This window comes from Cornus florida, unplaced genomic scaffold (genome assembly GCF_030987335.1).
Source record: "Cornus florida cultivar Cherokee Brave unplaced genomic scaffold, ASM3098733v1 CherokeeBrave_3.0.0_Hap2_Chr04, whole genome shotgun sequence".
Lineage (NCBI taxonomy): Eukaryota > Viridiplantae > Streptophyta > Magnoliopsida > Cornales > Cornaceae > Cornus > Cornus florida.
This window is the reverse complement of record NW_026775574.1, coordinates 73,064,907-73,076,731: the sequence shown is the minus strand read 5'-3', so window position 1 is coordinate 73,076,731 and position 11,825 is coordinate 73,064,907. Positions and strand designations below refer to the sequence as shown.

The 11,825-nt window shown below is 35.1% G+C and overlaps 1 protein-coding gene across 1 annotated transcript; it reads left to right on the top strand.

Annotated features, from left to right (window-relative positions):
- Positions 1-778: 778 nt before the first annotated feature.
- Positions 779-2,836, top strand: LOC132303523 (protein HAIKU1-like). Its single transcript, XM_059800811.1, has one exon. The coding sequence runs from the start codon at positions 1,500-1,502 to the stop codon at positions 2,409-2,411; it is 912 nt and encodes a 303-aa protein (XP_059656794.1). The 5' UTR covers positions 779-1,499; the 3' UTR covers positions 2,412-2,836.
- The last annotated feature ends 8,989 nt before the right edge of the window (positions 2,837-11,825 follow it).

The window sequence follows — 11,825 nt, the reverse complement described above, 5'->3', positions numbered from 1 at the left end:
ATATAACCATTAAGGCACTGTTTGAGTCAACCAAATAGTACCTAAAATGGTTATAATGTCAACAGGAACATTAAAAAATTTTGAAAAGGAAATAAAATCACTTTATTTCAATTTTTTAAAACCTTTTTTCGTCCAAAAAAGCCTTTATTTGGTTTAATTATTTTGAAGAAAAAAGAGAGAGACCAAAATAAGCCAAAAATATAATTTTTAGCTTTTATTTCAACCAAACATGTCCTTAGGAATAGTATTCTGGGCTGGTACAGTGTTCTGGACCTGAATTAAAAAAATAAAAGAAAATAGAAACGAGCCCACAGAATTGAGCCCAATCGCCTTCAGGGTCACCTTTTTTGTCGACCTGTTTGGCGACCCAAAATTTGTGGCCCAAAAAATCGATAGGCCAATGGAACAACCAGTCTCCAATTTTTGGTCCAAAATTGCCATAAGCAGCACCAATGGAGCTGCACTGATACAAACACTCCTCCATTTATATATTTTATTTTTAAGAAAATATTACTCTAAAACGGGTATTAAAATATGAGAATTTTTAATTTTTTTTGTTTGGAACTTTAATAAATACTGCAGTAATTCAACGAAAACTATAAATTGGATAATTTTTTAAATTATTTTCCCTCAAACTTTATTTTCCGTACTATTTGACTTGGTAAACCCACTCTCTCTCTCTGGAATGTGGATCGACACAAATCGTAAGCACTACGTCACTCAAGTCAAAAAAAGGACCCACAGCCCGCCCTCGCACGTAATTTTAGTAGCAGTGAGTTTTGATTTCAACAAAGACCGACGCGCATTGAAACCTTCTACGTCTCCTCCCTGTCGTCGTCGTCGCCATCGTCGTCTTCCAATCCCAAAATTTCAGCTTCTTCTAGAGAGAGAAAGTAGAAAGAGAGCAATATATCCACACGGACTATCTTCGCCATCTCTTTGTCGCGCAAATCATGGCGTAATCTTCTTTAACCCTGTCTGTCCCCTCCTCCCTCCCCAGTTCCTTTCTTATTATTCTCTTGTCATTTCAAATCCCCATCCCTTACAATTATATATATACAGAGAGAAAGTGAAAAGATTGTAGTGTTTCAGCTTATATTTTCAATCTTCAATTTTAGAGAGAGCGAGTCGAGAAATAAAGTAACATTGGTTTTGGGTTTGAGGAGCTGAAATCTTTGGGAGATTCATGTTATCAGTTCATACACGAGCTTGAACTTCGAATCCGTTACAGTACTGAAGCCGAATTGGTCTTTGGTTTTTAGGGTTTGCGGAGCAAAGAAAAGGGTATGCTTCTTTACTCATATTGATTTCATTTCTAGGGTTTCAATTTGGTGCTTTACATGACCTTGATGCGATCAATTTTTTGATCCCCTTGGTGTTTAAGAATCAATTTTGAGTTAGGGTTGTCGCTTTTGAGCTTTCGAATACTTTAATTTTGTCTTATTTGAGAAAAATTTGGGATTGCTTTGTTGGGGCTAAGTTAAGTTGATGTTATTGGAATGGATAACTCGAATTATTCAAGGAATAGGCAGAATGATAACTTGGGTGTGAACAAGATTGGAAAAAATATAAGGAAGGACTCATTTCACCAACCCAATTTTGCTAATACCACCACTAGGCAACAACCTCAACCTCAGATTTACAATATTAATAAGAATGATTTTAGGAATGTTGTTCAGCAGCTGACAGGTTCGCCGTCACATGAACCTTTGCCTAGACCTCCATACAACCCGCCTAAACCACCTAGTTTGCGGTTGCAGAGGATCCGTCCTCCCCCTTTAACACCCTTAAACAGACCACAAATTCCCATTCATCCTCCACCTCCAGCTCAGGCTCCACCTCCTCCCACAGCAGTTGTTCCGTACAACAATGCCTTTCCTAGACCTGCCCAATTTGGCCCACCATCACCCACAATGTTGCGACCACCCGGTGATTCAGTTTGGGCAAATACACCTGGTGAATCTCCTATCTCGGCTTACATGCGATACCTTCAAAATTCAATTCTGAATTCAGGTTCAAGACAATCCCAGGATCAACATCAGCCACAACCTCAAGTTCCAGGTCATTTTCATGCTCAACAGCCGTCACCTGGTTTACTTCCTAACCCAGGTGTGCCTCCTCTCCCTTCTCCGCGAATGAATGGTCCTCCTTCCCTTTTACCCTCTCCTACTTCTCAGTTCCTTTTGCCATCGCCTAGTGGTTTCTTGAATTTGTTCTCTCCGCGGTCACCTAATCCAATACATTCTCCCAGGTATCAGTTTCCTCCACCATTCACACCAAATTTTTCATTTTCTCCCATGGCTCAGTCAGGGATTTTGGGTCCTGGGCCTCAACCTCCTCCTTCTCCTGGCACTGCATTTCCATTATCTCCTTCGTTTTTCTCCTTTCCAAGCCCAAGATGGAGGGATTAATAGTTGTAGATGGAAAGCTGTTAATCATTTGTGGTATTATTTGCTGGATCCTTTATCTGGAAATTGTCCATGCTGATTCATCTCCTTGCTTAGGAGGTTCACTTGTGAAAATGTAATGAATAATGGCAGTGTAAGATGTCCTCTCAAGAGTAGGTAGTTTTGTTTTTCTTGCTTTTCTTTTGTTGATACTTATACCAAGGCTTGTTTCAAGCTGAGGAATCTGTAATAGCTGTAGTCTGTTTATTTTCTTGGGTAAGTTTTACTTTTGGTGATTTAGTGAGGATTGGTGAACTCGTCCGGGATCTTGGACAAAGCTGTAATGTGAAAGGAGGTAGGGTTATGAACACTGATATTTAATATGTAGTTTTTAGTTCTTGTAATATTGTGGACTCAATTTTTCTTAGTTTGAATTAATTTTTTTTCAATTGATTAGCCCATGGAAGGAATCCTCTTGGTTCCGATTTTATGCTATCATATCATGTTATGTGTAATTAAGGATTGTATTCTTCGGCCATCTCCAATTTTACACAGTATTCACATTGATGGTGTTATATTTATGAATTGCATAGAGAACACTAGGATAGGATTTTTTTTTTTTTAACCCAGGAAGACAATTATTTTTTTGGTAAGAAAATACTATCATAGGATTATGTTACAAAGAAAATTAAAAACTGATAGTAAGGAGTAACTACCAATATACATTTGAGCAGTTGAAGATCAAATAGGGGATTCCTTTTACCTGTATATTTTTGTTTTTTCTTCAACAAGGCTCGGAACTAATGAGAGAGAGAGAGGGAGATACAATGTAGCTTACTCTATTGAATTTTCATAGACTTTCCTTAAATGTTTCTCTCTTCGACCGCATCACTTTCACGATCTTGGGTTTAAATATTTTGTGATCTGGACCTTTGGCGAAGAACCTAGACTGAGAAGCCTTATTTGGTGGGCCTCCAGTCATGGAATGTAAAAGGTTTTGTGTTTTCCAGTATCTTTATCATCTCTACCTACTTGGGATGATGCTTTCTAGGATACATTGATTTGATTTAATTACATCTAACACCAACCATCTTCTCCGAGGACAATCCTCTATGACTACCAGCAATAATTCAAAATGTTTTGGATCTCAATTTTTTGGCAATATGATGATTGTAAGGGCTCGCCATTGGCAGTCATTTTGTGGCTACAGAAAAATTCTATGTTTTTATAAATATGAGATTATGATCATTGTGTTTTGTTCGTGTGTACCTCTTCATTTATAATGCTTAACTGGTGGGGATGAAGGTCCTTGCACATTTGGAATAATGAGAATTATTTTTAGGGAATTTAGTTATGAATATGAAATTACCCTGTTCGTGTTTAAATTATCTTCAAACACATGGTTCTTACGGTCTTACTTTCATGATAACAATTCAATTTGATATGATTCCTCCCTGATAAGAATCACTTGATGAAACCATATAAATGAATATATAAGAATTAATAGGGAATCATAAAATTGCTGTTTGAAAGCGATTTGTGCGATTAGTGGGTTGTCAACCTTGACAGCAAAAATGTTCTTTTCCTCTTTAATGCTACCTGCCCCCTCTTAAATTAAGCTTCCCAAAGCCTTTTTTCTTGTCTCAAGACTCAACAAAGCTAGATACATATATCCTCAATAGCATTTAAAAAGAGGGAAGAGAGACAAATAATAGAATAATGAAACTCTTCCCTCTTTTTTAATGCTATTGAGGATATATGTATCTAGCTTTGTTGAGCCTTGAGACAAGCATCCCAGACCAAACTTTTGATATTGGCAACACAAATACTACTCTTGTATCCGGTCTATTTAGAATCACATTAACAGTTTTAAATAAGGTTTCAAATATGAAAGTTGATTGTTCACAATTGTTCATGAGACCTTTCTGTAAAAAATAATTAAAGAAGATATGAGATACACTGGATATGCTGTTTCAAGAGTTTTCAAACATCTAATTATAAGGATATAGCTGTGCTCTACTCTGTCTTGTTTTTTTTTTGTAATATAGTGAGCCATGTTGGATTACCAAGGCAGAATACACTTTGATATCTTGAACTGTGATCTTCAATGGGGTGGACATGGTATTTTGAGAATGGTTTGCTTAAAAAGCCATTCTTGGTAATCTTTGGTTTTTTGCCTTTTTTTTGTGGTTTTGTTCTCTCTCTCTCTTCACTGACCAGGTTTTGATGCATTTGGCATTCCATGATAATTATTTTTTTTTTCTCCACTTTTCCAAGCTTTAAAAAATTTGTTGAATTAGTCTAATTCATTAGTTTACTGTTGGTTCAGCTGTAAGCATTAGTGTCATACAACGTATTAGTCGTTGATGGAAGCTTTGGCTTGTGTCCTGCCATTTTTTTTTGTATGAAAAGGTTACATTTTTTAGGTTGATAATAAATTATACAAAGAGATTCTTGAGTCACCTATGGTATACTTGGAAGAGGTCTTTGCAGGTCTAGAGATTTATTCATTCTTGGAAATTTAACAGAGACATAAATTATTGGGGGCCTACTGGGGATAACAGGCAATGGGGTTGTTTTGGATGAGAGTGAGAAATTGGGTACTTGTGATTTTATCTCAAAAAAGTTTTTGAGATATTTCATGGCATTTATTGACAACTCAGTGCTTAAATTTTTGGTAACTTTATTTCATTTGGAGAGGCAAGATTTGGTTGCAGATAGCGCCATAAGAGTTGTATGTGGATTGTAATTGTGATGTTAGAATTTTGCTATAGTTTTAAACTTAAACAACTGGAATTACCTGCCGAATTTATTCTAGATTGAATCTGAAACCTAACATGGCACTGATTTGGTAGTTTGAGAGAAGGTCACTGCATGTGCACCTTACTGGTGGGAATATAAAGGGACCAAAAACACTTGACCAAGTCATCTGCAGGTAAAATTTTAAAATTTTTGTGATACATTAACCTTTTTTGTACACGGGACAATACTTGTCTGATTTTGTAGATCTATGTGACATGTACAGATTTAGTAAGGAATAATGGAGGTTAAAGCATTTTGTTAATCTTGCATTGCTGCCATATCTGCAGGTAAAATTTAAAATTTTTTGTGATACATTAACCTTTTTTGTACATAGGACAATACTTGTCTGATTTTTAGATCTACGTGACAAGTAAAGATTTAGTAATGAATAATGGAGGATAAAGCATTGCTGCCATATCCATGGTTTAATAGGGTTATTTGCGGAGCGATTGATTGTGAGACTCTTCAGCTGAGTCTGTCTTCTTTCTTGCAAATGTCCATGATTCTTTCTTTTTCATCGAGAAAATGAATGAACCTCTCCATTTTGGTGCTTATTCACATTTTGAGCAATTTATCATGATTTGCTTTGTGGGAGCTGTTAGTGGAAATTATTCAGAAATGTGAGTGTGAAAAGAAAATCAACAGATCTATTTCAAATTTTGGTGATCGATACAGCTTTCGTTAGCCTTATCCTTGAAAAGCTCTGTGCCCAGTTTAGTCATGAACATTGTTGTTTCATGGCTGTGGATGAAACTATGCTTGTTTTTTTCTTTTCTTTTTTCAGCAACCTTGCTCGTTGACACATGGGGTTGGCTTATTTTCTTCTTATGGTCATTTAGGATTAAGATTTTTTTTTGGATGTTTTGTGTTCAAGTTTTTCAGTTCATTGATTCTGCTGTTGTGTTTTGATTTTGATTGTTTCCTTCTTTTAGTGCTTGGAACAAGCATGTAAAAGTGGCATGCGCGTTAAATTTTGATGCTTAGGTTCATGGGAGGAAGGTGATTGTGATTTTGATTTTCTGGTTGAAACCTCTATAACTATGATTTCAATTTTCTGCTTTTCTTCTTGCTTCGTTCACATCTTTTTCTGTATGCTGCTCTTATTATTTACAGGTGAATGTATGAATTGGTTTCACATATATTAATCTACATCTTGATATTGTTATATTTGTGTGCTTGGCCTTTTTTATGTGCTGAAGGTATGTGAAATTGAGTGATGGTATTGGGTTGATTTTAATTGTGTGTTTCTATTGCTAGTCCACCCGGGGGAGGAGGCACAGTGTGTGTTTGTTTGAGTTTCCATTCACGGAGATGGATTGACAATCCATTGGATTGAGCCAAACATTCTGTTTGGATTGAGAGATTATTTGGGAAAAGAAAGTGCTTTAGTTCACATTCTATTCTGATTGGAAGGAGGGAAATGTAGGAAAAAGAAGGGGAATGGAATTCTTCTAAAATATCAGAGTAATTGAAGGAGGAAGACAAGTGATTAATCATTTTGGGTCTATTATTCTTAATAACAATTAACAAGTGAACTCCTATTTTTCACTCTTATAAAACATTTCTTTATTTTCATAGGAAGATGATTATTATCGTTTCGTTTATTTGTCTACCCTAATTTTCAGTTGGAGAATTTTTTCTTCTCATTTCTCCGACCAATATTATTATCTCCCCTTTTTGTGAGACGTTAAGGTATCAAAACCTACATGAAAACCTACCAATATACCTGGACCTATGTAAACGGATTAAGGTATCAAAACCTACATGAAAACCTACCAATATACCTGGATCTATATAAACGGATTGAATTTGAACTGGATCGGACCTCTGTAAACGGATTGAATTCGAAGTCGATCGGAGTAGATCCATTTTGAAGTCGATAAAGATTTTTTTTTTTATTCGATTCAATTTGATAATATGACGGATAATTTATTAATAATCCGAACTGTTTTTTATTAGCTATTTGATCCTTCAAGGGTATAGCTAATCAAGGAGAAAATGAACACAAAGCCCTTAGCTGGAAAATATGTGTGTGTATATATATATATATACATACATGTTTGGTAAAAAAATTGCATAGAGAGTTGGATGCATAAAGATTTAATATAGAAAGTCCCAAACTGTTCACATCACATCGCATCATTTTGTAAACTAATATTATTTTGATAACTTAATTAAGTTGATTCCGTTGGATTAACACTAGTTTAGTGCTTCAAGTTTGTTAACTTACTGTTTGCTTAGTTGGACTTTTTAAAATCCATACGTGTCCTCTAATTAAAGGCAATTTTTACTACCATATTTACACAGTATATACTTGGGGCCAAAAAATTTAAATTTTTTGGTGGTAATAAAAATAAGAAATTCTAATCTATTAAATTGGATTTGATGTATTCAAACTTTTTAATCATTGAAATGAATAGTTATGAAATATAGAATAAAAAATTTAGTTTTCTAAGACTATACGATGATTTCAAAACATTTAATTTTCTAAGACTATAGGACTTGAAGATCATTTCGTTGTAAAACACAAACCACAGCATCCTCAATTTCAAACAAGCATAAGAAAAAAACCATCCCTTCAAGTCCTTTCTACATTTGGATGAATGAAGCCTTGAAATCGTAGAAAATAAGGCCTTGCAATCGTAGAAAAAAACCATCCCTTCAAGTCCTTTTTTCTTTTGTTCGGTAGGAAAAAAAGGAAGAGGTGTGAAAAAAATTAAGATTGAATTTGTTTGTTGGAGATGATACAATAGTTAAAAAAAACAAAATAGAAGAAAGAATTGAAGGTACGTGTCGTCCTTCATTCTTTATAAATTTTTATCCGTCTAAAATGGGGCCAAAGAGACGAGGTAAGAAAAGTTATTGAAGTTTAAATTAATTATTATCTTAAATTATACAAATTATATATTACAGTATTACCCTTTAAGAATTACAATATTATATATATTAATGGACATAATAATAAAAATAATTTGAAACTTTATTTTTCCTTCTCTCATTATTATTCTCTACTCTTCCATCATTATTAAAAAAATAATTATTATTCTCGTTATTCGGTGAAAGTTTTGGGGATAACTTTCAGTATTTCTAACATTATTCAAACAATAATAATAAAAATAAAAATACCTACAAATAAAAAAATAAAAAATAAAAAAAGAAGGAAAGAAAAAGGATAGTCTGTCTAAAATAAAAAAATAAAACCAAATAATAGTATTTTAAAGTCCAAGAAAAGAGGGGAAGGGGGATGAGGGAATAAATGATGAGGTCTAGTGAATGAAGATAGAAAAGAAGAGCAGTAGTAGCATTTATAAAGCACTAACAATTAAACAATTAATAAGAAATGGCTTAGCTTTTTCTTAGCCTAGACTAGACATATACACGCACTCATCGGAGTTCTGGCCACTACTTTTCTTCCGGAAGAAGCGTTAAATAAGCGAAAAGTAATGCCACTAACGAAGCCAAATATTCTTTGGACAACCCACCTAATCTTTTCTTCGTATAAATAAAGCTGGTCTTTGTAGCTTATAGCCGAGAAAAATTACCAATGAGATTCTAGTTTAATGAGCCTCCTTTTGGGAGGGGTTTGGAAATCAGTGAACAAAGTGTGTGGTATCTGACACTCAAAAAAAGAAAAAACAAAAGCTTATAGCCAAGAAATTATGAGATTGTTTTGAAACATGTCATTTGGTCGGTCTAGTCCAATTGAAAAGCCTTGTTTTTTTTTTTTTTTTCTATAATTTTTTCATTAAAATTACACCATTTCTCTTTTAAAATGGTTGATGGTTCAAACCTCACGAGAGCAAAGCAGACGTGCAAGTGTATTTTTTTGTCATTATATATATATATATATATATATATATATATAGGTTACGGTAAACCTAAACTCTAAGATTATATACAATATAATCTAACAATAAACACAAACACACACACACACACACATATATATATATAAACTCTAGGATTATATAATCCTAGAGTTTAGGTTTACCGTAACCACCTTCACCAATTCTAACATGGTATCAGAGCAAGGTTCTTAGAAATTGTTCTCCAATTTTCTTTTTGTTCTCTTCGCTTTCTAGTCGTGAGGGTATACCACCACCAGTGCCGCCGCCTCTATACACGACGTTCAAGCACTACCACGGCAAAAGTAGATCTTTCAATGGTTCTTTCGAGTTTCTGATCATATCAACCAAAAGAAAAGACCAAGATCATCAATACGTCGTCAAAAACATCATAAAATGACCTCTCACGCGTTCTCACGCACCACCAGAAGACATTGGTCTCTAGTTTGCTCTGACACACGCCACCAGTCTCTTACACGCGCTCAGACGTGCCTCCACGCGCTATCACGCGCTCAAACACTTACCCATACTCCAGCACGCGCTGTCACGGGCCAGCATCAGATTCAGACCACCACGCTAACGCTTCATTAATAACCACATCATCAGATCCACGCCACATCAACGCTCCGTCATTGTACATGCATCCGCCACATAAATGTCTAATCATCCGCCACATCATCGTCCAGGTCAATTGCTACGTCAGATCCATGGACACACTTTATTGACACATCACCTGCCACATCAGCAACCTTATTATAGCCACGTTAGCTATTTTGCTACGTCATCAGCAGTAAAAAAAAATAAATAAATAAAAATAAAAAATCGAACCTACCTATCCAGCCTAGTTTTTCACATTGATTCCAAATTTTCGGTTCATTTTTGGCATTTGAGATCTCCAAACGGCACAAAATGGGATCATTCTTTTTATTCAAGATTTTCTCAATGAGCTTGACAGCAGAAAGACATGCTTGCAGACTCCTACTGCTCTTACATCAATACCTTCTTAGTTGACATCCTCTCATCACAGACTTCATAACTACTTTAACCACTCCCTCTACTATATTTTTTTGTTGGATTCATGGGAATTCTTTTCATCAGTGTCACACTCGTGCTAAATTCACTCAATTTATTCGAATTATGACTACCACTGATACAATGATATTGCAATCACCAGCTCTAGCACTAGTATCCAACACTCTTTGCAAATGACCTTAAGGCAATTATTAATTAGGTTTTGACTAGAATATAAGGTGCATCTTCCTCTTCTCTTTTTACCACAACAGGTAAGAATACATGTTGGTATTTTGATTCAGTTTGCTGTAATCACATGACATCTGACTCCACTTTTCTTACCACTCAAACTCCTACACCTTACTCGCATATCATTCATACAGTCAATGGATCTACTATGACCATTAGTCATAGAAGGAATGTTTCTTATTCTCAATTATCCATTCCTGATAGCTATCTTGTACCAAAACTTTCTCTTAATATTACCAGTTGGTCAATTAACTGAGTTAGGCTTGAATATAACATTTTCCTCTAATGGTTGTGTTGTACCGGATCCTCGGACTGGACATATTATTGGGATCAGCCGTAAGGTTGGTCGATTGTTCAAACTCTTATCTTTTCATCTACCTACTCCCACCATCTCTACTGCATTTACACATGTTAATTCTCTTTATCCTGAATTATCGTATTCACGTTTAGGTCATACTTCCTTGCCTCGTGTCAAAGCCTTAGTCTTTCAAGGCTTGTTAGGTCAAGTTAAAACCGGCAATTTTGATTATATTTCCTGTCAATTAGGTAAACAAGTTGTGTTACCTTTTAATACAAGCGAGTCTTGTACGTTTGCTCCTTTTGACCTTATTCACTCTAATGTGTGGGGACTTTCTCCCTTGTCTACCATAGGGGGCTTACGATATTTTGTGATATTTATTGATGATTTTTCACAATTCACGTGGATATTTTTAATGAAAAATTGTTCAGAGTTGCTTAACATATATCGTGATTTTGCCAAAATGAATTCAACTCAGTTTTTCAAAAATATTAAAAAAATTCATTATGACAATGCTATGGAATATTAACAAAATTATTTTTTTCAAATACTCAAGCGTCATTGCACTATTTCTCACACATCTTGTCCAAACATATCACCACAGAATGGTCAAGCTGAGCATAGATTTTAATAAACACAGTTCGCTCGCTCACTCTTTTTGCTTTTATTACTGCTCTTTTTTTTTGGGGGGAGGGGGAAGCAGCTCTCACTGCTGTATACGCCATCAATCATGTACCATCACCTCTATTGCACAATCAAACACCATATGAACGCCTATTTGGTAAACCACCTGACTAAACTTATCTTACAGTTTTTGGGTGTGCCTGCTTTGTTCTTTTCCAACCTCATGAACGCATAAAACTACAACCACATGCTCAACTTTGTTGCTTTCTTGGGTATGGAATTGGAAAAAAAAGGATATTAGTTCAATGATCCAATCATAAAATAACTCAGAATCAGTGACGAAGGGAATGAAGGGCCGTGGGGGCACGTGCCCCCCCCCCCCCTCGATTTTTTTTTTCCCTTTACTATTATATATATATTTTAAAATATATATATATGGTGGCCCCCCTAAAACTTTTTTTTACCAATTAAATTACTGATGGAGCAAGGTTTTGATGCACCTTCACCTACACAATCAAAACAATTTTATAAAAAAATAAAATATTTACCGTGAAACTCATCGAAACCCTTTGGTTTACCCTTTTTCCTTGTTCGCTGTATCTACTTCTC

Bases quoted from the DNA above. Each gene is read 5' to 3' on its own strand.
- LOC132303523 (XM_059800811.1), top strand. From the start codon at position 1,500: ATGGATAACTCGAATTATTCAAGGAATAGGCAGAATGATAACTTGGGT.